A 25,825-nucleotide genomic window follows, 5' to 3' on the forward strand; every position below is an offset into this window, starting at 1 on the left:
CACATACTATTTTCACTGTATGACTATACTTTTGGAGAAGAAAATATCAGGCAGTATATTAGGTCATTCCAAATACTGGCTATGACTTAAAAATTATTATCATACATCTTCTAACATGACTGCTCTGATGATGATACTGATCCAACATGACTGACAGGCTATGATATTAATGGTTCCAATAAATCATTCATGATAACTGTTGCCTTGAGTTTTGCTGACTGGAAACCCACAATGACTTGCAAGAGTTTAAGCTCTTCCATAGATATTTCTGAGAAGAAATACTAGACCAGTATGTTGCATTAGTCTGGGGCTGTTTCTGTACCACCAATAAACTAGTGTTTGGCTGAAAGCAGACACTAGATGTTCTCCACATGTGAAAGGGTGGAGGAAATTCTGGTGAAGTTGATAGAGATCTTGAACCCCGACTGGAGACAGTGTCAGCCCCTTGGGGCACCTCTAGAAGGAGTATAAGGTATTGTTACCTACTGTTGGTCCCTCAGGTGAATTTTCTACCAGAAACTGCCAGTGATGGTAATAATAGTTGTTTACAAATTCTGGTTGACTTTAAACAACCAAATCTTATTCTGACCCACTCAACATAGTCTAACAAAAAGAAAAAGTTCTTGTTCCAGCAAAACTGGACTATAACACCACCTAAAATTGCCCAATTAATTTCTGTATCAAGTGAGTGAATCAGATGAGGAGAGGTGCTATTCAGAAACTTGAATTTATAAATAATGCATAGAAATGGAATTAGATGTGGAAAAAAAAAAAAGCCAAGGCCATCCAGAAGGATATTTTGACCTTTGAGGTTGTGCTCAAAATAACACCAAGATTAAGAATTAGAACTGTAAATAATGAGCAGAACCTATGAAATTAGGACAGTAGAAAAGGTAAAACCCTCTCGTGAAAGATACTTGGATCTCTATGGGAATGTGGGATATAAAAACAAGACAACTTCTCAAAACTTAAGTTGAAAGTTGATAAGGTTGACCCAAAATAATCTAGCAACAATGTAGTGTTCTTAACACTGGAGAAATATACTGCAATTGCATTATGCAGTGTCTTTAAATCCGAAAATCAGCACTGACAAAATCCACAATGAATTGCAAAACAGCAATGGGAAAACTAATACCAACAGCTAATGGATATATTACCCTCCATATACAAAATCACAACACATTACATCCATTTTAATACTCTGGACAATATTGGACCACAACATGAACACTGAGCTGGGAGAACACTTCAAAATCTGATTCACTTAATACATGTCCTTGGCTGATGTGCACGACACCCTACTACCCATTTCTCTTCCATCAGCAGAACCCTTTAACAGATTCGAGTCTGGTGCTTTCTCTCTAATAAATTTACAAAACCAGCATTATTGTACATCTCCTTGATATTCATAAAACAATTTGATATACCCTAGAGAAGTTGATGTACACGTCTAACGAGCAAGTTACTGGCGGAGTTGATTCTACATTTACTTTCACAATTGCCCTGCTCCTAACACCACCCGTCCTCGCCATATTACAAATTACCTTCTATATACACTCGTTTATACTTTAACAGCTTCTAATTAATAATATACATTTGTACAGCTGTGGTTTCACTGCTTAAGCATATGCCCTAGATTCTCCACGGCACCTCAACCAGCTGCTCCCAAACTCCACTGCCCCTCAATCTCCCTCTTCTTCCGGCTCTTGCCCTACTATCCTTTTCAAATTTATACGTTCTAACATTGCGAATCACTAGTACCCACTATAATGATTATCTGAACTTCTCCTGACTATCAAACATCAACAAAATGGGACATATCGATACACCATATGAAGTTTGTTGCTTTCCGTCTCCTGTTGTTCCGTGGCCAAGCGCCTCCTTTGCCTAACCTGGTCCCTCTCACCACCGATTTCTACCTTCTCATGCATCATAATACAAACTTACCTTTGACCGAGTGTATTCCTCAATTGCCTTGAGCGCCGAATCAGTCAGTTTTACATATAAATAAGTTTTGTTTATATTATTTCCGTTAGCACTTAGACCGAAGCTCCCATTCCCCAGCCCCGCCATGATTACACTAACGTCCAACCTTCTGCCAAGCAATGAGAGAGAGCCAAGTTCCAATAATATAAAAAATAGCTGTATCTATCCTTGCTCACTAGGAATTTCTCGGTCTATATTTAGAAATAAAAGTAAACCAAACAAATTAGTTATGTTTAACACAAGCACTTTATTGAAAATTGAACATTAAAACTACATTTGTTTTGCATACGGATCTTTCGTTGACATTCTTTTAAAAGACTTTCTTTACTTAGCCTTTATATTACCTTTCACGCTCATTTAATAGAAATCCTCTCTGGGCGATATGAATATTACGTAAAATTGATAGACTATTCAGTTGTATATACAACATACATATTAATGAATTCTTATATACCTTATGAAATTCAATACACCAGAGCAACAGTTGCTAGTTCATAGAAAACTGCCCTCAAGCTATGACTTTAATACCCTAACATTCTAATTGAGACCCTAATCGTACTTTACGATTGGTTTAGGTCAACCTTTCGTAATCTATCACTCAGTGCTGGTAACTTAGTTCCCCGAACCGAACTAGAAAATTAATATATTAAGTAATATTATATTATGTGTCATGTCTAATTGCATTATTTTTCGATTAAAAAAAAAAAAAAAAAAAAAATTAATAATAATAATAATTCTGGTTATTACCCCCCCCGAAAAAAAAAAATCTTCGAAACCATTACGGCATTCACAGTGATTGTCAATTTCCTTTAACTATTTTTGTAGTGTAAAATAAAATTACAAAAAATGAAGACAGATTTATTAGGTACTTCATGAACAAATTTGAGGAAGAACACAGCATAAACTACTTATAGGAATTTTGTCCAGTTGAGACTACCTAGCTCTGCCAGCATACAAACACAAGCTTCAATATAAGGCAGCTCTACAGTTCATACAAAGTACTGCATTTCCTGCAGTGACCAGTATATTTTCCTTACATCCTTGTTGTACATCTATTCTTGTCATTTATCACAATCTCTGGCATAAATACATTTCCATAGTTACTGTTACCATCACATTCGACAAAATAAGTCTGTATATTTCTGAAACATTAGACAGTTTTGTTATATAACCAATTTGAAAATTTCCATTCTATACTTAAAATACAAATCTTTAAAATAAATGTGGTATACAAAAATGGGGAGGCAATGTGTTATCACAAATACAACTGAATGGAAAAAATCTACTTAATTAAGCATTATGAAAAAATAAAGTACCAAAATATGGGGAAGGTTTCATTATAATGTCAAACTCAACACATTGCAAGTCAGAGGTTGGGCAACTGAGGCACAGCACTCGGAACATGCAATGCACAACAAATTACCACCAATGGGAGGTCAGACAGGATGTGGTTGGGTCAAAGGATGACCTGGATATTCTCCAGCACAAAATTGGGAAATCACACACATTGGAACAATCTCGACGACTGACTAGTCAACTTGTTAACTATATGCAGGCAAAATTGGAAAATAAATTCAACCAATCCAGTTATCTTTTAAGCACGAAATTTTGTTATCTAGAAATGAACATATAAAGACCATACCAAAGTACATTTTGATATGTGGCTACGCAACTGACTCCTGCACAACAGTATATCAGGGTAACTGAAAAACATTCCATTAGTGCATTAAAATAATGCGTAGCATTGTAACTTACGCCTCTATACAACAATTCTAGAAAACATAAAACAGCTGTTGTGCGTGCTGCCTACATTCTAGAGGTCTATGCATTACACTGGACGCACCTTTTGAGGGGAGATTGTTCCTTTCCCAGAGGGAAACAAGTCAATATTGATTACCACGATTTAATCACCTGCAAAGGAAACAGATCAATTTAAAGATGCACACATAGTTATAAAACATTAAAAAATATAAAAAAATAAATCAAAAGAGAAAAAAGAATTTGGTGACTGGAATGAGAGGGAAGATCACAAACTGTTGCTGGTTGGAATGAAAGGGTAAGGTAAAACCAAACTAAGAGTGTGTGTGTGGAATTGAAGCAAGTGGCGAGACTTTTTCAAATATTTGGATGCAAGCAATCAGCACTTACATTCTGTTGCAGATAGCCTAACCTTGCTACATTTCAGTAAAGATGTTCATATCTATTTTCTTTTTTTCAGACAGCTCTACTATGCTGCCTATGTCCCACTGTAAACACCAATCCCAACTTTTCTATCTTGGGCAGCACAATCACACTGCCACTTTACATAGTATGCATCCATTACTACTCAACTATACCAGAAGAAACATAATCAGCCTGGGGATGCATAATTTGTAGACTATCTAGTGTATACAATTAATTGTGTGGAAATTTACCCACAGAAGTTTTATGCTTTTGATGATGAAAAAGAAAAAGACAGAAAAAAAATCACAATAGCAAAAGCTGTCGATTGTCTAAACTCCTACTTTATTAAGCTATTTTAAATAGAATTTGACAAAAATTATTAATAAAGAATAGGCTGTAATTATCGATAATATTTCCCAGAAGAAGCAAAATTTGGTATGACCCACTCCCTCTGTGCTTTTTTCTCTCCACGATAATCCCGCTGATGCTTCCTATCATTCTTGTGCTTGTGGTACTGATAATAGCGCTCATCATTATCATCATCATCATCATCCTCATCGTCATCGTCATCCCCAAATCTAACATAACGGCGACGTGTATCGTCTTTTTCATATCGACTATGCCCATAGGTCTCATCATCTCCCCTTAATTTATGTTTTTTGTCAGGAACAACTCTCTGTTCACTTCTTCCACGAGCACGTTCAAAAAGCCATTCTGCTTTATGTTCCTCCTCTCGCTGATTATGCCTGTCCCTTGCACGGTCGAACATCCACTCTGATTTCACGTCTTCTTTCCGTTGTTGCTCTCGCCCCCTTCCCCGTGCCAGCATCCATTGATCCTCATCACGATGGCGGTTATGTTTGCCATGTTCTTTTACTTGATGCACTCTGTACTCTTTGGAAGAGTGCTGGTGGTGTGTCTGGTTCTTACCGCGTCTTCGGAGGAACTGTTTCCGCCCTGACGATGCTGATAACTGCTTTTGCTCCTGACGCCAACTTCTCTTTACAGGCTTCTCCCAGTGACGACTCAGGCCCTTTTTGCCTCTTCTATCATCATCTTCATGATCATCATCACTATGTTTGGCATATTTTCTTCTCTTCCTTCTATGGTCATCATCATCATCGTCGTCATCGTCATCATCATCATCATCGTCGTCGTCATCATCATCATAATGTCTCCTCTTTTCATATCTGTTGTGTTGTCCTTTATAATACTTCACACTATCCTCTTCCTCCTTCATCCTCTTGTCCTTCCCATCCTTGTGATGGTAAAACTTGTCTGATCTTTCATCTGCATCTCTCTTATTGTGCTTACCATTCTTGTTATGTTTGCCCTCTTTACCATGCTTACCCTCCTTCTGCTTGCCATTCTTATGTTTTCCTTCATTCTTATTAGATTCTCTTTTCTCTTTTTCTGCCTCTTTTTCTTTACTTGCCTTCTTGTCTCCTTTGTTTTTCTTTTCCTCCTTATCTCCACTTCTAATTCTTCTTGATCTATATTTCTTCCCACCTCTTCTTTCTTCTTCTTCTTCTTCCTCCTCCACTTCTTGTTTTTTCTTTGATTTGTCCCTCCCATCATTAGGATGTTTCTTCTTATCCCCACCTCGCCTTGGTCTATCTGGCATGTCAGAGGATGGGACTGGTGCAGGTACCTCCTCCATTGCCTCTTCTTCTTCTTCTTCTGGCTGGTCAGATTCTGACAAATCTACTGATACAAGATCATCTGCTTCAAGGTCTTCTGTTACAAGTTCCTCAACTGCAAGATCCTCAACTGCAAGATCCTCAGCTGCAAGATCTTCAGCTACAAGATCTTCTGCTACAAGTTCTTCAGCTGCAAGATCTTCTGTTGCAGGTTCATCATATCCTTCATCATCTTCCACTACTTCCTCTGCTGCAGTATCTTCTGCCACAATTTCTACTTCTTCTGCTGCCTCTTCATTGTCGATGTCAGTATTGACTTCCATCTGAGAAAGAAAAAGAAAAACAACTGAATGCTTATTTACAGTGAGTTTTCTATCTGAAAGAAGAAAGTATGTATGCACCACAAGACTTCTCCCCACTGTAAGGAGGGTGGCAGAATCAAAGCATGCCTTTACTCCTTAGAGTAGAAAAATAGATGGGGTTTCCCAATCCCTTTGGTCCACCCTAATTCTTTTGTGTTGCAGAAGGCTGCTTCAGAAAGAAAAGAATAAAGAGTACACCAACTCAAAGTCAAGTCTTGGTGCAGGAGAATTATTTTGAAATTCCCTTTTTGAAAGAGTCCATGAGGAGCTAAGATGAGAGGAAAACGATGATGGTGGATTGGAGTGGGTACATGCCTTTGAATTAGCTACTTCCCTTATCAGAGGAAGAAACCCTTGGTACATAGTATATTAGAAAGAGCCCAAGTCACAGACAGATAGAAAAGCATCAGGGGAAAGAGTTTCTGAGCCTCCCAGTGGAAGAAAAGAAAAACAGAATGTACCAACTGACTTTTGCAAAAGGTACTATTAACTGAGTAAAGGGCAACATTTCAGAAAATCTGTTGTTGCATCAAGGCCATCCATTGCCCCTAGTCTCTCTTCCACAAGACCCATGTCTCTCAGTGACAATCAAAATAGCAATAAATTTGGTTTATGATTATTTAGATTAACTTCATGAAATCTTCTCAGAGGAGGCTTGAATGGTGCCTCCTTGCACAAGACTTTTTGAAGCAGGGTATTTAATGTAGTATGCCCTTACTATGAACTTCCTTGCTAGGCAGGATTTGAACTGCCTAGCACAGTGGGAGACAGGAGGATGGAGGGAGAGAATATGGGAGTAAGGGGGAGGGAAGGAGAGAGAGAGGGAGAAAGAGAGGAAGAGGGAGAGTGGGAGAAAGAGAGGAAGAGGGAGAGTGGGAGAAAGAGAGAATGGGAGAGAGAGGGAGAAAGAGAGACAGAGACAGGAAGAACGAGATAAGGAGAGTGAGTGAGAAAGGGAGGGTGAAAGAGAGAGGTAGATAGATATATAGATAGAGAGGAGGGAGTGAAAATGGGAGGGAGGGGAGAGAGAGAGAGAGAGAGAGAGAGAGAGAGAGAAGAGAGCAGAGAAAGGAGTAGGAATAAAGAATAGAGGAGAAAAAGAAGGAAAAGAGAGGATAGAGTGAGGAGAGAGAAAAGAGGGAGAGAGGATAGAGTGAGGAGAGAGAAAAGAGGGAGAGAGGATAGAGTGAGGAGAGAGAAAAGAGGGAGAGAGGATAGAGTGAGGAGAGAGAAAAGTGGGAGAGAGGATAGAATGAAGAGAGAGAAAACAGGGAGAGAGGACAGAGTGAGGAGAGAGAAAAGAGGGAGAGATGAGAGGGAGAGGAGAGAGGGAGTAGAGATAGAAAGAGGGGAGAGAGAGGGGAGTGGAGGCAGAGGAGAGGGAGAGGAAAGAGCAATGGAGGAAAGACAGATGGAGAAAAGGAGAGAGAAAGGGGGAGGGAAGGAGGAAGGGAGGGAGAGAGAGAGTGAGAAAAAGAGAGGAAGGGAGAGAGAAGGAGAAGAGATAGAAAGAGCAAAAAAGACAGGAAGAGAAGGAGAGAGATGTAAAGACAGGGATATTAAGAGAGATAGGGAAAGGGAGATGGAGAGTGGAAGGGAGAGAAAGTGTGTGCATGGGAAGGAGGAGAGAGAGAGGGAGAGAGGGAGGAAGGGAGGGAAAGAGGTGTATGTGTGTGTGTGAGAAATGAGGAGGTGAGTAGGAGAATGGGGGTGGAAAGGGAGTTGGGATATAGGGTTGATGAAAGAGTATTGGGATGGTTTGGACACATGGAAAGAATGAGTGAAGAAACACTATTTAAAAGAGGTGTGGAAGGCAGAGGTGGAAGGAGTGAACCTGAGGGGTCAACCTAGGATGAGATGGATGAATGGAGTCAAAGTGGCATTGGGAAAGAGGGGAATTTCTGTTGAGGAAGGACGGGAAAGGACAGAAGATAGGGATGAATGGAGAATGGTTGTGTATGGATGATGCTGTGATGCATGAGGGGGAGTGGGTGGGGGATAGGGGGTGAGGGAGTAGGTGTGAGAAATAAATTGACGCAGCCCAAAGGGATTTCTTCCTGTCTTCTTTTCTGCATGTGGATCAGTGTCTTGCAACACTGCTTCTTACCCAGGGCAGTGGGTGAGATGCAGAGATGACCCATCATCCATGAGGTGCCAAGATAAGAGGAAGGGAAGAGAATGGAGGGGAGTGGAGTATGTTAGGGATAGAATGGGTGGGAGTGGTTTTTATGCTTTTGTTTTTTGGCTACCTCCCATGTAAGGAGGAAAAACCTTTGGTATATGTATGTGTATATATGTATACATATATATATATATATATATATATATATATATATATATATATATATATAGAGAGAGAGAGAGAGAGAGAGAGAAGGGGTGACATGCATGTGCACACACACACGTCCGTCGAAGTGACAATGAAATTTGGAACTCCAAGAAAACTTCGTTTCATCGATCTCAACGAGGGAGTGCCTTTGTTGTATTAATAGGGAAGGGGAAAGCTCATGGTGTAGTGGGAAGGTGAAGAAAAAGGTGAAAGAAAGGGATTACTGAGGAAAATGGAAGGAAATGAGGAAGGGGACGAACGAGCCCCGAATGTTAGAAGGGGTATAAACAAAAGGGGTGCAGAACACACAGATGAGGAAGAACAAGGAAGCAGAAGTGTCAAAAGCAGAAATATAGATAATAGCAGATCAATGGAAAGAAAAGATAACTGCTTTTATGGATTTAATGAGGGAGGAGGTGACAACCTCCCCTGACTAGTAAATCTAGAGGAGAAACTAAAAAAAATGAACGAAACATGGGAGGTTAGGTTTAACCAATTAACACTACACTACGACCGGAGATAATAGTCCATGATGAATTTTTACCATATCTCAATAACTACTACGTCGATTTAGATGAAAATTTACATGGCATTAGATTACACTATCAGTAGCCTTTCATTAAAATTTGAAGTCAATATCTTTGTTAGGTTTTTAATAATCCAATTTTTTTGTTTTTCAGGTGAACAGAGATAATAGTCCTGTTAAAAGGATTTATGTATTTTCGTTAATTATAAGGATAAATATACAAAGTAAAGCAAAATAAAAATTTTAAACAACCCATACCATAAGTATACAACATAACAATCAATTACAAGAATGAAATATTAAATATACATCTCATAAATTTATTATTAGTATTTGATATATGATCCATTTTGTCTGATGACCTCAAATATGCGATTGGTAGTTGAATCAGTCAGTTTTGTGATAGTGGCGGGTGGTACTGTTCTAGCAGCTTCTTTTATTGCTTCCCACAGTGAATCCTTAGACGTATATTGCTTGCCATTTAAGTAGATCTTCTTTTTTATGATACTCCACAAGTTTTCAATCGGATTTAAATCCGGAGAACAGGCTGGCCACTTCATCAAAGTGTCTCCATTAAATCCCATGGAGGAGAGCATTTCCGTTGTTCTCTTGGCAGCATGTGCTGGTGCATTATCATGCATAAAAATGACTTTTGTGAGCTTTGATAATGGGAGTTCATCCAGCCAGTCTGAGAGGACATTTTCAATAAAATCACAGTATGGTGTTGCAGTAATTTTCACACCTTCTGGCACTTTAAATGGGCCAATCAATAGTGTCTCCCATGATACCTGCCCAAAACATTACTCCTCCACCCCCTTGTTGACGCCGCAAACGCATGTCAGCTGGGTTATCATTAAATATCCAACCTTTGCTCCATCCATCAGGCCTGTCTAATGTGGCTCGGCACTCATCTGTAAATAATATATTCTTAACATCGGTTTTCATGTGTTTCCTCGCCCATTCTAGCCTAGCTTTTTTATGTTTCGGTGCCAATGGAGGCCTACATGTAGGTTTATTATATTTAGCAAGTTGAGACAATATCTTATTTCGGGTTGTTTTGGAGACATCTTGAATTCCAGCATCTGCAAACAAGGTTTTACTTGTAGTTCCAGGGTTTTTCTTTACGCATCGCTTAAGATGAGAGATGTCACGCGATGTAACAGACTTGAACTTCCCTTTATCACTGCGCACTTTCCTAAATTTGGGATTTTGTAAAAATCTACGAATTGTCTTTATATGTCGACCTAGTTTCTTGGCTACTTCACCAGCTGACTTTCCTTGCACTATTTCCTTTACAATTTTGTTTCTCTTACACTCTGTAAGATCTTTCCCACGCCCCATTCTTTAATATTCAATAGGAGGACTATTATCTCTGTTCACCTGAAAAACAAAATAAATTGGATTATTAAAAAACTAACGAAGATATTGACTTCAAATTTTAATGAAAGGCTACTGATAGTGTAATATAATGCCATGTAAATTTTCATCTAAATCGACGTAGTAGTTATTGAGATATGGTAAAAATTAATCATGGACTATTATCTCCGGTCGTAGTGTAGTTACCCAAAGAGTTGATAACCTGGAAGAACTAGAGGAGAATCAAAACCTAACTAAAGAAATAGAAGAATTAAAAAGACAGTTAAGAGAAGTAAAGGATGAGAATGAGGAATTAAAGAGGAATAATAAAGAGAATAAAGAGTCCATAGCAAAAGAGGTAAGTGGTTGGAAAAAGTACAAGAGAACAATAAAATTGAATTTAGAGATATAATGAAACAGCAGATGAAACAAACTAAGGACACATTTATTAAAGTGATGAGGGAGAAGGAGAATATAGTAAGAGACTTAGTGGATAATAAGAAATGTATAATTATATTTGGGATGGAAGAGAAGTATAATCCAATTAGGACTACAAGAATACATGAGGAAAGGAAAAAGTAAATAAGTTATTAGTAGTTCAAGAAGATGAACCAGAAACAGGGAAACAAATAAAAGAAATATATAGACTAGGGAAATACAATACAAATAAGACCAGACCAATTAAGGTTAAATTCAGGTCACAAATGACAGCAGAGAATATCTTAGCAAAAACAGGGAAACTAGCAGACAGTGATCAATATATACAGGTATGGATAGAAAGAGAAATGAATAATGAGGAGAGGAGAAAACAAAAAGACTAGAACCTAAGGGAAAAAATGAGTAAAGAACAGTCAGAAAAAGAGAAATTCTATTGGAGAGTAGTGAATATGAAAGTGAGGAAATGGTTCATAGCAGAGAAAAACAGAAGGGAAACAGAAAACGCGATGGAAGTAGCAGAAAATTAAAAGTGTCTTACACAAATATAGATGGCTTAATAACAGGATTGAATGAACTGAATGATTACTTGAAGGAAAAAGAACTGGACATAATGGGAACAGTAGAGACAAAATCGAAAGGTTCACTACCACTCAACAGTGTAGAACATGGTGCATATAATTATTGGATTAGAAACAGACAAGTAAAATGAGGGGGTGGTTATGTTCCTGACTAAGGATATAAATGTGAGGAATATCACATATGGAAAGAATAGAGATGATTATGATGGAAGTGGAGGACAGGGATGGGAAGAGCAGGAAGCTTGTAGTAAATTATGTGCCTCCTAAAACGGCTTCGTGGGAAGAGAGAGAACACAAAAATATGTTAGAAGACAAAGGATAACTCCAAGAAAATATGTTGGAAGAAATATATATAAATCGGTGTTTACGAGGGAGAACATACAACTTAGAGATGTCAAGTGGGAGGAGAAAGTCCCCCCTATGAAAGAGAAGTAACAAGGAATGAAATAATGAATCACTTGAGTAATCTTGATGTCAGACAATTGCATGGACCAGATGAAATGGCAAACTGGATTTTGAGAGAATGCAGGAACGAACTAACAGACAAATTACATAGTCTAATAAGCAGTTCATTGAAAGGAGGAAAAGTTCCATAAGATTGGAAAAGAGCAAATATAGTACCAATACATAAAGAGGGAAACAAGGAAGACCCTACTAACTACAGACTGATCTCTCTTACAAGTACGATAGCAAAAATTTGTGAATGATCAAAATTAGAAGGGTAAGGCATCTGGAAAAAAACGACATACTAAATCCAAGGCAATTTGGATTTAGACAAGGACGATCATGCGTCACAAACTTAATGTGTTTCTATACAAGGCTAATAGATGTAATACAATTAAGAGATGGATGGTCTGATTGTGCATTTCTATATACATACATATACCAAGGCTTTTTCCCCCTTACAAGGGAGGTAGCCAAAAAGGGAAAAGCATAAAATCATTTCCACCCATTCCATCCCTGAATACACTCCACACCCCTCCACCCTCCCTCTTATCTGAGCACCTCCTGGATGACGGGTCATCCCTGCACCTTGTCCACTGCCCTGGGTCAGAAGCAGTGTCACAAGACACAGCACATCCACAGCAAGGCTGCTTCATTAAATCGGCGACCCCCCTTGCATAAAAGGAGAGGATGGGGAGAAATCCCTTCGGGCTGCGTCAAATTTTGCTCACACACTACCTCGCCCCCCATCCCCCCGCCCATTCCACCTCATGCAATCACAACATCATCCATATACAACCCTTCTCCATTCACCCCTGTCTTCTGTCCTCTCCCGTCCTTCCTCAACAGACATTCCCCTCTTCCCCAAAGCCCCCTTCACCCCATCCATCCACCTCATCCTAGGATGTCCCCTCATGTTCACTCCTTCCACATCTGCCTTCCATACCTCTTTTACTAGTCTTTCTTCACTCATGTGCATTTCTAGACCTGAAAAAAAGCCTTTGATAAGGTATCACATAAGAAATTGCTAAAGAAATTAGAAACTGCAGGAGGAATACAGGGCAAACTGCAGAAGTGGATGGAAGACTTCTTGCATGAAAGAAAAATGAGAGTGGTGATAAGAGACAAACATTCTAATTGGGATGAAGTGATTAGTGGAGTTCCACAAGTAACAGTTCTGGCCCCAATAATGTTTGCTATATATATAAATGATATGGATAATGCAATTGAAAGTTATATGAGCTTCTTTGCAGATGATGCAAAACTGTTGAAAAAAGTGAACACTCTAGAAGATGTGAGTCGCTGCCGAGTGATCTCAATAAAGTAGGGGAGTGGAGTAGGAAGTGGGAGAAGGAATTCAATATTAAGAACTGTAGTTTAATGGAATTTGGAAGAAGCAAAAAAAGAATAGTGGGATCATATAAATTGGGAGAAGAAGAAATTAAAAAAGTAGAAAATGAGAACCTGGGTGTCATTATTATGAATATGTCCCCTGAGAAATATATAAACAAAATTTTTGGAGAAACTTATAATTCAATAAGAACAATCAAAGTGACATTTATATACCTGGACAAAGAAATGATAAAGAAAATACTAATCACTTTGATAAGACCAAGATTGGAGTATGCAGCAACAACATGGTCACCAAGTACAAAAAAAATTATAACAAAACTTGAAAGAATACAAAGAGCAATTACGAATTTTGCACCAACACTCTCAGAACTATCATATGAGGAGAGAGTAGAAAAACTTGAGCTACAGACATTAGAGCAAAGAAGAAAGAGAGGAGACTTGATAACTATCTATAGAATCATGAAAGGCATAGAAACTATTAATAGAGAGGATCTAATAAAATGGGATAGTAGAGATACAAGAGGACATGGAAAGAAAATCAAGAAAGACAGGTATAGATGAGACCTGAAAAAGAACAGCTTTCCCCACAGGGTACGGTAGACGTTTGGAACAAGTTAGATGATAATGTGGTGTGTGCAAAAACGATACACGAATCTAAAAACAGTCTAGATAAAATGAGATATGAAGACGGGACACCACGAACATAGCTCCCCTTCCCGTAAAATACAACTAGGTAAATACACACACACATATATATATATATATATATGTACATATACCAATAACGTTTTCCCCTTTACAAGGGAGGTAGCCAAAGACAAAAGGCATAAATCCACTCCCACCCATTTCATCTTCACATACTCTGCTCCCATTCACCCCCCTCCCTCTCTCTTTTCTTGGGACCTCCTGGATAATGGGTCATCCCTGCATCTCATCCATTGCCCTGGCTGAGAAGCAATGCAGCAAGACACATCATATCCACAGCAAGGCTGCTCAATTTAATCATATCATTCGCACATAACCACTCCCTACCCCCCATCCCCCACCCAGTCCCTTTCATGCATCACATCATCATCCACACACACCTATCCTCTGTCTTATCCCTTCCTCAACAGATCCCCTCTTTCCCAGTACCCCTTTCCCATCCATCCATCTCATCCTTGGTCACCCCTCATGCTCACTCCTACCTTTGCCTTCCACACCTCTTTTACTAAACTTTCTTCACACATTCTTTCCATGTGTCCAAACCATCCCAATACTCTTTCCCAACTTCCTTTTCATCCCCACTCTCCTCAGCTCCTCATTTCTCACTCTATCCAACCTGGTAACCCTTACCATACTTCTCAGGAATATCATCTCAAACACATTTAAATTCTTATGTTCCATGTTTCTGCCCCCATACAGTGCTGCTGGCACAATTATCCTTTCATACAATCTCCTCTTAGCATCCATTCCCAAAAGTCTATTTCTCATTACACTTTTTAATACTCCAAGGCATTTACTTGCTTCTATCAATCTACATTCTACCTCCACCTCCACTCCTCCCTTTCTCACTATAGGCACCCCCCAAGTATCTAAAGCTATCCACTTCCTCCAGTATCTCTCCTTTAATATTCACTTCCAATTTGCTACCATCCTCTCCCCTGTACATCTCATCACTTTTTACCTATATTTATCTTCAACTTCCTTCTTTCACAAACCTTCCCAAACTCTCACTAATTTCCTTAATCACTTCAGTACGACTTAAATTCTCGTGTGCTGTATCAGCTGCCAAACATACAATTCAGCACACTACTCGCATTATAAAATATAAAGCCATTGATGTATTACTCATTCTCTTTTACTCTAATAATAAACACAGAAAACATGATCAAACCAGTTCTCAGAATCCGGGGGTAACTCATGTACAACTGCCAAAATATATATACTGTACAATCAAGATGCCAAAGCCTGCGTCCTTGTGTACCTACTCGCACCTCATGACACCTACGTGGGTGTCATCATACCAAGGTGTTTAATCCCTCCTCTGATCCTGCTACTAACACAGTGTCGTCAGCAAACAACAACTGGCTCATCTCCCATTTGTCTCCATTTTCTTTAACCATCTCCAATCCTTGGTCCATTACCTTTGCATTTACCTCTTGCACTATCCCATCCATGAATAAAATGAACAGCCAAGGTGACATGACATATCCCTGGTGAAGTCCCACCTTTACCACAAACCACTCACTCTCTCCATTTCTAATTCTAACACAGGCTCTACTACCCTCATAAAAACTCTTTACTACTCTTAACAGCATTCCTCCTATCTCATATATCTGCAATACCTCCCACAGTGCCTTCCTGTCTACCCTGTCATAAGCCTTTTCCAAATCCATAAAGGCCCAAAAAATCATCCTTACCTTTTCCTATAGCTTTCTCACATATCTGTCTTACCACAAAAATCTGATCCATGCAACTCCTACCAGTCCTAAACCCACACTGTTCCTCACCAATTACTCCCTCTGTTCCTATCCTAATCCTCTAAATCAAAACCCTCCCAACTACGCTCAACAAACTGATTCCTCTGAAACTATTTCACTCACACTTGTCTCCCTTTCCCTTGCAAAGTGGACCTATACAGGCAATCCTCCAGTCCTCTGGCACTCTACCCTTTTTTAGACAAACATTAAACAATCTCACCAGCCAGTCCAACATCACCCTATCTTCCTTCTTTAAATAATGCATGACAGCCATCTAACCCAGGTGCCTTACTTGCTCTCATCATCTTAACAACTGCCTTCACCTCATCTTTCCTTATTTCTCCTCCATTTTCCTCATTCATCACTGTCATTTTCTTAGCACTACCCACTGCAACTACCTTTCCCTCCCTATCCTCCTTCACATTTAGCAAGTCCCTAAAATACTCTGCCCATCTTCGTCTTACTGTCTCTTCTATTATCATCTCTCCATCAACACCTACCTTTTCTTCTCTACTTGATTCAAGAGAGAAGGGGGAGGGAAAGAAAAAGACAGGGAGAGAGACAGAGAGAGAAAAAGAGAGCTCAATAGACATCCACGTCTTTCTTTCCATATGCTTCAATGTTCTCAACATTCTTTGATCAACCTTATCTGCCAGCTCTCTTTTTACCTCTGCTCTCTGCCTCACCTCCACATTTCTTATGTTTTCCCCAGCATACTTCTTAAATAATCTCCAACACATTTAGGCTGTTCTTTTCTGCTTCATTCAAACTACAAGTCTCTGTTTAATACACTGCCATGGGTAATCACCCTCATATATAGGGTGTTTGGGATATATTTAATAATCTTTTTATCTTCTGTCATTTTAGAACAATTTGAAGGATTAAATAGTGGTAAAGTGCAACAGATAGCTGATTCTGTGTACTATTGGAGGGTGTGAGAGCTAGAGAGCATGGACAATTGAAAAGCAATCGAATATTGGAAGACAGTGACCTGCATCATGATGATTTGAACCAGATTAAAAAATTCGGAAATCTTAGCTGCAGCTCAGTGCTCCTTGAATACTGTGAAGGCCATAAAATGTGAGCTGGAGAATTGTGATGGAGATGTGGAAGCAGTAGCTAGCAGGAAGGATCATAGCAGGTGTTCTGACATTGTCTGCACAACAAAATTCGTCGAGAAGCTGCAAAATATGGTCCAGCAAGATCCAGGCAAGGCAATGCGGACCTTGGTGAGAGAGATGGGTGTCAGAGTGGCAACTATGAAGAAAGCGCTGAACAAGGATCTTCACTACTCCTCATACAAGAGGTGCAAGGGCCAACTACTCACTGCCAAGGCCCAAGAGAACTGCCTTATGAAAGCCAAGAAACTCCTCAACAAGGTCAAACACCCAGTCAAGCTGGGGATGGTCTGGTTCTTCTCAGACGAGAAGAACTTTTACCAGGACCAGTTCCACAATGCGCAGAACAACAGGTGGCTAGCCTACAGTGTGCACGAAGTCCCATGCTTCATGAAGATCAAATTTCCTCAAACTGTGATGGTCTTTGAGTGTTTTTCCGGCAAAAGCCACATCATGTCACCCTACATCTTTGAAGAGGGACTCAGACTCACTTCAAATGGCTATACTAAGTTGCTCTCCACTGCTGTCAAGTGCTGGGTGGAGAGGGATGCTGCAGGAAGACCATATGTGTGGCAGCAGGACTCAGTTCTGTGTCACACCTTCAGGAAAACCCAGAAGTCTGAGAACTTCTACGACTTCACCAGTCCCATGGACTATTATGTGTGGGGTGCAGTTGAAAAAGACACCAATTGTACTGCCTGCAACACTAAGGATGAGCTGATTGCCAGGATCAAACTGGCGTTCAGGCGTCTCTCAAAGGGCACTATGAAGGCCACATGCTTCAGGTTTAGGTCCCACCTGGAGGCCATGGTGGAGGCTTAGGGTGGCTTCTTTGAGTGTGCTGTATTTGGCAAAAGATCCTCCAAGATATGAACTTTGAAAATACATCAATTTTTGGCCAAGATATGACATTTTTCTTTCCTTTCCGAAAAAGTGTCAAATCTATCCTGAACACTGTATTCTTTGCTTTTCATTCATTTCCACATACGTATTTCTCCTGAGTTTACATTTCCCCCAAGACATTTACTTGTTTCTCTTACTCTATAATTCACCCCCATTCCTTCATTCATTATTGCCTTTTACTAACTCTACTTTCTGCTCCTGAAGTCTCTCCTTTACCACCTCTATGACTCCACCTCTTCAGTGCAATCAATAAATCAATCTGTTGCCCCAGGTCTCTCTTGCATGAGACCCATGGCTTCCACGTCATCAGCAACAGCCACTGGGCTGGCCCATAAGTCACTCAAGGAAGAATGTGTTGTTGAGGTGTTTGGTGTCCTATGTGTGATGGCTGCAACTGGGGCTGTATGTTTCTGTGGATAGGCCTATTCTGTGCTTATATGGGTTTAGTGCTGGATAGTGGCCTGAACACAAGTTCTAATGCAGTTCTTGCTTTTTCTGTGAGGCTAATGTACAGAGGGGTCTGATGGCGTAGGATGTTTGGTGGTCAGTTTTAGAGTGATTGTTTTGTACATCACAAAACAAGCACTCTAATGTGTTTTTGTTTGGACAAATAGTGTGGTAAAGGTGGTAGAGTGCTTTTGTCTGAGTATGGCATGTAACATGAGGTGTTTAATGTCCTCTTTGTGATGGCAGCTTCTAAGGCTGTTTGTTTTTGTGGCTAGACCTATTCTGTGTTTGTATGGTTTAATGCTGGGTGGTGACCTAAACACTGGTTCTAGTGCAGTTCTTATTTTTTCTGGAAGGGATTTCTATCTTAGGCTAATGTCTGGATGGGTCTGATGGAGTAGGATATTTAGTGGTCAAGTCTTGAAGTGCTTGTTTTGTAAGTGTGAACATGTTTTTTTTCTTGTGTGGACAAATTGTGTGGTACAGGTGGTACAGTATTGTTTATGTTTAAGTAGTATGCTGTTTTTTTCCATTACATTCAACTTGGACTATATAATGGTAACCAGGAGAATAGTAGGAAGAGTTAAGGATGTACATGCTCCAAGTGGAGAGAGTGGGGGAATATAAGATAATTTTTTGGAAGGTAAGTTGAGAGTGGAGGATAGATGGAGAAATAGGAAAAGGACAGAAGGTAGGTAGGTGTTTAAAGTAAACTGCTTCAATGAGAAAGAAAAGGAGTACAAGAAGAAGCTGAGAGAGGAGTGGGAGGGAGTGAAGGATAGAGTAGAGCTAGGAGTGGAGGAGGAATGGGGATGGTTCAAGAGGGGAGTCACAAGGTGTGCTAAGATAGTGTGTGGAACAAGGAGGATGAGAGGAAATAGAAGGATGGGTAGTGAGTGGTGGGATGAGGAAACACAGAAGGTTGTAGGAGAGAAGAATTGAGCATTCACAGATTGGTTACAAAATAGGACAAGAGAATCATATGAGAGGTACAAAGAAAAGAAAAGAGAAGTAAAGGATAAGATAAAGGAGGCAAAGAGGAGAGATGTGAAATGTGGTAATAGTATGACAGAAAATTTTGAAAGTAATAAAAAGATGTTTTGGAAAGAAATTAAAAGAGGAAGGGGAGGTGAATCAAGTAGAAAAAGTAAAATGTGCAGATAGAGAGATGATAATGGAAGAGAGGGCAATAAGAGGAAAATGGGCAGAGTATTTTAGGGAGTTGCTAAATATGAAGGAGGATAGGGAGGGAAAGGTAGCTGCAGTGGGTAGTGCTAAAAGAATGACAGTGATGAGTGAGGAAAATGGAGGAGAAATAAGGAAAGATGAGGTGAAGGCAGTTGTTAAGATGATGAGAGCAGGTAAGGCACCTGGGTTATATGGGTGTCATGCAGAATGTCTAAAAAAAAAAAAAAGGAGGTACAGTGATGGACTGGCTGGTGAGGTTATCTAATGTCTGTTTAAGAGAGGGTAGAGTGTCAGAGGATTGGAGGGGTGCCTGTATAGTTCCACTTTACAAGGGCAAAGGGGACAAGTGTGAGTGTAGTAGTTTCAGATGAATCAGTTTGTTAAGTGTAGTTGGGAAGGCTTATGGGTGGGTTTTGATTGAGAGGATTAGGAGAGGAGCAGAGGGAGTAATTGGTGAGGAACAGTGTGGGTTTAGGACAGGTAGGAATTGCATGAATCAGATTTTTGTGGTAAGACAGATATGTGAGAAAGCTATAGGAAAAGGTAAGGATAATTTTTGGGCCTTTATGGATTTGGAAAAGGCTTATGACAGGGTAGACAGGAAGGCACTGTGGGAGGTATTGCAGATATATGAGACAGGAGGAAAGCTTTTAAGAGCAGTCAATAGTTTTTATCACAGCAGTAGAGCTTGTGTTAGAATCAGAAATAGAGTGAGTGTTTTGACGTAAAAGTGGGACTTCATCAGGGATGTGTTATGTTGCCTTGGCTGTTCAATTTATACATGTATAGGCTGGTGCAAGAGGTAAATGCAAGGGTAGTGGGTCAGGGATTGGAGATGGTTAAAGAAAACGGAAAAAAGTGGGAGATAAGCCAGCTGTTGCTTGCTGATGACACTGTGCTTGTAGCAAGATCAGAGGAGGGATTGAGGAAGTTAGTGACAGAGTTAGGGAAGGTGTGCAAAAGAAGGAAGTTGATGATAAATGTGGGTAAAAGGTGATGTGATGTATAAGGGGAGGAAGTGGCAAAGGACTGGAAGTGAGTATTAAGGGAGAGAGACTGGTGGAAGTGGATAGTTTTAGATACTTGGGTGCAAATGTGGCAGGAGGTGGAGGTAGAATGTAGATTGAGAGAAGCAAATAAATACCTTGGGGGATTAAAAAATGTAATAAGAAATACATTTGGGAATGGATGCAAAGAGGAGATTGTATGAAGGAGTGATTATGCTGACAGCATTGTATGGGGCATAAACATGGAACATAAGAGAAGAAGAGAGGAGTTTGATTGTGTTTGAGATGAGGTGTCTGAGAAGTATGATAGGGGTTACAAGGCTGGATAGAGTGAGACACCAGGAGGTGAGGAGGAGAATGGGAGTGGAAAGGGAGCTGGGAGATAGTGTTGATGAAAGAGTATTGGGATGGTGTGGACACATGGAAAGAATGTGTGAAGAAAGATTAAAGAGGTGTGGAAGGCAGAGGTACAAGGAGTGAACATGAGGTGGCAACCAAGGATGAGATGGATGAATGGGATAAAAGGGGCATTAGAAAAGAGAGGAATGTCTGTTAAGGAAGGATGGGAGAAGATAGAAGAAAGGGATAAATGGAGATGTGTATGGATGATGCTGTGATGTATGAAAGGGAGTGGGTGGGGGTAAGGGGGTGAGGGAGTATGTGTGAAAAATAATTTGATGCAGCCTGAAAGAATTTCTCCCCATCTTCTCTTTTTCTGCATGACGGGACAGAGGGGGGGGGGTCAACGATTTAATGAAGCGGCCTTGTTATGGATGTGCTATGTCTTGCGACACTGCTTCTAACCCGTCATCCAGGAGGAGCCAAGATAAGAGGGAGTGGGGTGAATGGGAGTGGAGTATGTGGGGATGGAATGGGTGGGAATGCATTTTATGCCTTTATTTTTTGGCTACCTCCCTTGTTAGGGGGAAAGAGCCTTTGGTATATGTATGTACATTCAATTAGTTGTGTTTGTGCAATGTAATGGAATGGGAGTGGAGTTGAGGACTCTTGTACAGAACTAGGTACCGATAATCTTTATATGATGTTCTGTTTACGTGGGAGCTGTGGGTCTCCTGGAACAAAAATGTAGGGCAACAAATGGATTGATTGATGTGCTCTTCTACAAGGAGGATTTTGGTTTCTGTGTTCAGGTGTTCTATATAGGGTTTTGGCACAGTGTATTTTCCTCAATGCTTTATTTTGTTTAGTTTGTTAGACTCCCCCCCTGGCTTGATGCAATTAACAGGGTTTGCCCTACAAGGGTTTTTCACTTCCCACTTTGTGGGAGTGGGATGGTGAGTTTATTTGATATTTATATCTTCCTGAATGTTGGGTACCATTCTGCAGAAGTGTAGTATAGTGTGACTGATTGATTTGGTTAAACATCATGAAATACCTCCTATCAGGAGGATTTTGTAGTGCGGGATTTAATGAACCATGCCCTTAGTCCAACTTGTTGATGGCAGGGTTCAAACTACCATCACCTCAACCTCTACTGAAAGTAGCAACAATCTAACCCACTCAGCCAGTGGTTGTCAAAATCGTTTGTTGAGTGTGATTAGAATTTCCTTCTGCTATTCATAGACCATATAATATCATCGCCAAGGACAGAAGAGTTATGACAAAAACAAAATCCTGATACCAATTTGTCTAATACTAACGTCAATCTGTCAAAAATCCCATGCATCCATCTTATGCTCTTCCATTTTCAATAATCTCAACTGTTGACTAAACATAATCTAAGACAGTGATTTCTTGAACTTTCAAAATAATTGTTCTGTTAAATAGAAAAAGGAAAAGAGGAGAAAAAAAAAAATATATATATATACTACTGATGAAAAATGTAACACCATATTTGTCGATCACATGAAAACCACAGTTGGAGCAAAAAAGACTGGAGACAGGGAAATATACAGATTCCCTGTCTCCAGTCTTTTTTGCTCCAACTGTGGTTTTCACATATATATATATATATATATATATATATACATACACACACACACACATGCATAATAAAATTAAATGTAAAGGAACTAAGGAACTATGAAACATACAAATTTATTATAGTTAAATCTAAAAGACTCACGAGAAAACCAAGTAACAACTTCATTCTCCAAAATTTTCATACAATTTTTGAAAACAGAAATATATCTATATGCCAGAATCCCTCTCCTCTTTATAACTGGGGTGGCTGACTCAAAGTACACCCACTTTACATATATACTTATACCAAGGGCTTTTTCCTCCTTACAAAGGAGGTAGCTTTATACATAATTAAAACCCAATCATTATGCCTCCAATTTTAGTACTTCATGGAAGAAGTGTCATCCCTGGTCCCTATCATATAGTCAAGGTCCTGGGCAATGTAGCAATGTAAAGCACTTTCATAGCAGAGGCCAACAGCTGTAGTTGATTTACCTATACTCTTTCATCATACAGTAATCCCCCTCTTCTTCCACTCAATCAATCAATCAATTTGCTGCCCCATGTCTCTTTCACCCAAGAGGATGTGGGGGAAAGGTAATGGTTTTGTGACTGGGATACATTTGGGTCTTCTCCAGTGGATTTGTTTCAGTCTTCCTCTAGATGGGAGCACCTGCTGGTATGTTGTGTGGCACCTGTCATCCACTTTAAAAATAAACAGATGAGATGAATGTTCCTTTGGGCTGTGTCATCCTTTCATACATTCATAATCCCCCTCAGCCATCCTACACTTATTCAAAACCCATTCATTGCCCCTCCCATCTTAGCACCTTGGGGATAAAAGGTCATTCCTGTCTCTGTTACACTGCCTTGGTCAAAGGCAATGCAGTGAGACACAACACCACCAATGCAGGGCCCAACGGCCAAATGTTTACTCTTATAACTTCATCATATGGCATCCTCATCTCTTATCCATTTGAAAAATTACAAAACAGGCAAGATGACTATCCCTTTAGTCTGCTGCACTTCTTTGCCTATTAACACAATACTCATGTTATAAAATATAAAGCCACTGCTGTATTACTTATTCTCTTTCACTCATTAATAATACATACATTCATATAACAAATGCTGTTTTCCCCCTTGTAAGGAATTAAATAAATTTAAGGGAGAAAATGAAAGGTTGAAAAGTGAAGATATAAATAAGAATGAGGCATTAAAATAGGAGATAAAAAATCAAATGCAGGCAGTGACTGAAAAGGTGGAAGAAAATGACTTACAAGAAAATAAACAGTGGAAAGTTGAACAGGAATGTAAAAAAATATCCTTTAAAGAAATAGTGGAGCAACAGGTCAAGAAGAATGCCAAGGAAATGGTGACCCAAGTGATTAAAGAGAAAGGCAACTTAGTTAGGGACACAGTGGATAAAAAAAAAGATGCATTGTAATCTATGGCATTAAAGAGAAGCATGATGTTCCTAGATATCAGAGGGAAAAGGAGAAAGAGATCACTACGGAAATTCTGAAAGAATTAAAAGCGGAAGAACAGGGTTTAGATAGGGAAATCGAGGAGACTTATAGAATAGGTAGATACTCTAAAGAAAAACAATACAGGCCACTGAAAGTAAAGCTTAGATCACAAACAATTGCAGAGGAAGTACTATCCAGAACAAAATTAGCAAATAGTGAACAATACAAAAATATATGGATAAAAAAGAAATGAGCAAAGAAGGAAAAGAAAAAGAAAAATAACGTGAAATGAAACTGAAAAGAATGATTTTTTTTTAGAGTGGTGGACCTGAGGCTGAGAAAATGGTATACAGTGAGTCCTCCTTATATGGTAATTCTTTATTCGGTGAATTCACAGTTACGGTATTTGGTAATTACTATCCTCAATTCTATTTACGGTAAGAAAAATTCAAAGATACGGTATCCGCTCGTGTTTTGTTTACACCATACCATAGCGCCACCAGGCCGTGCGGCCACCACAACAATCAGTCTCTTCCCGCGTTTCCCTTTGAACACAAGTTAAATTCTTACGGTGTTTTTTTTGTGGATATTATTATCACGACGCAGTGACCCACCCATAATGGCCACAAAACGTTCTGCAGACACTGCTGGAGTTGAAAAGGCAAAGTGAAATAGTCTGACATTGGAGGTAAAATTAGATATTTTGAAGAGGAAAGAGCAGGAGTAGCAAATTAGCAAAGTGGTTCATGACATAGAGAAAAGTGTCAAAATTGATCAAGAAATCTATGATGAAAAAAGAAGAAACGCCAAACAGTCCACCATCTTCTCGTTCTTCAAGCCAGTCAAACCTGCTGTCCCTGTCACACGACCCTGCTACAGCTGGCCCTTCCACATCCGCTGTCGACGGTTCTACAGCTGGTCCTTCCTCCATATCTTCTTTCTTCAAACCAGTCAAACGTGCTGACCCTGCTACAGCTGGCCCTTCCACATCTGCTTCAGACAGTGCAGATGCCGAAGTTTTTGAGGGTTTTCAGCCTCCTGCCTCACCCTCATCTTCGTCTGCCCACTCAGCAAAAGATGAGTAAGGGCTGAGATCCCTACTGTCCCTTAGCCTCAGGAGGGACATCATCTGATAGAATATGTGGCGAGTGAAAGGTAAAAACATTTTCTTTTGTGCAGTACTTTACATTTTCTTATGTGACTACTTTCATGTATTTTCATGTCTGTAGGGGTGACTTTCGACGTGCTGGAACACATATCCTATTATTACGTGTTATAATGGGTTCGGTATACGGTAATTTCGATTTTCGGTAAGGTTTTCAGGAACGCATATGTACTGTATAACGAGGACGTACTGTATAAGGAAAAAGGAAAAAAGCAGACAGAAAAAGACGAAAGGAAATTAAAAATAGCTTATACCAATATAGATGGAATAACTTCAGGAATGAATGAATTAAATGATTATCTGGTCTTAGAAAAAACAGGCATAATGGGAATAGTGGAAACTAAATTAAAGTGTACTCTACCACCCAACACTGTGGGACAAGGTTTATACAATTGTTGGACGAAGAATAGAAATGATAAACAGGGTGGTGGAGTATTAATTTTGACTAATAAAGATTTAAATGTAACAAAAATAACTGAAGGAAAAAATAATTTAGAATCAACTACAAGTTGAAAGCAAATACATGAAGAGTAGAAAATTTGTAGTGGTGTATGTGCCCCCCAAAACACAGTCCTGGACAGAAAGTGATCATTCCAAAATATTGGAAGATACAAAATACGAATTAACTAATATACTGAAGGACAGAAGAAATATAGTAATTATGGGTGACTTTAATTCAAAAGAAATATGTTGGGAGGAAATAACAGTGAAGGGTGGAGAGGAACTCTGGGGGCAATGTCCTGCTTGACATGACCATCGAATACACAATGACTCAGTGGATAAGGGAAAATACCAGATATAGAGTTAGTGAAGAATCATCAAGGCTGGATTTAATACTTACGACAGAGCCTGAAATTGTCGACAAAATTGATTACAAAACTCCGATAGGAAAGAGTGACCATGTACTAACAGAAATTGAGTTGAAAGAGCAAATGGATCAAAGCAGAAATGAAAAACATAGAATAAGA

The 25,825-nt window shown here is 39.5% G+C and overlaps 2 protein-coding genes across 22 annotated transcripts in view; both read right to left on the reverse strand.

Moving 5' to 3' along the window:
- The window catches only part of Su(Tpl) (Suppressor of Triplolethal), a 279,849-nt gene extending 277,773 nt beyond the window's left edge, over positions 1 to 2,076 (reverse strand). Inside the window, exon 1 of the mRNA XM_076178513.1 lies at positions 1,948 to 2,076. Within this exon, the coding sequence (XP_076034628.1) occupies positions 1,948 to 2,073 (126 nt within the window). The 5' untranslated portion in view covers positions 2,074 to 2,076. The remainder of the gene's footprint in view (positions 1 to 1,947) is intronic.
- Positions 2,077 to 2,830: 754 nt separating this feature from the next.
- Positions 2,831 to 25,825, reverse strand: part of LOC143021192 (uncharacterized) — a 71,045-nt gene continuing 48,050 nt past the window's right edge. For 19 of the 21 annotated variants that reach the window (XM_076178495.1, XM_076178499.1, XM_076178500.1 and 16 more), the window contains one exon: positions 4,190 to 6,112. In XM_076178495.1, the coding sequence (XP_076034610.1) occupies positions 4,550 to 6,112 (1,563 nt within the window). In that variant the 3' untranslated portion in view covers positions 4,190 to 4,549. Of the gene's footprint in view, positions 3,898 to 4,189; positions 6,113 to 25,825 lie in introns of those variants that run through there. The other 2 variants (XR_012965971.1, XM_076178512.1) reach the window with 2 other exon arrangements.

The sequence above is a fragment of the Oratosquilla oratoria genome, chromosome 41 (genome assembly GCF_046742065.1).
Source record: "Oratosquilla oratoria isolate Oo_2021 chromosome 41, ASM4674206v1, whole genome shotgun sequence".
Classification (NCBI taxonomy): Eukaryota; Metazoa; Arthropoda; class Malacostraca; order Stomatopoda; family Squillidae; genus Oratosquilla; species Oratosquilla oratoria.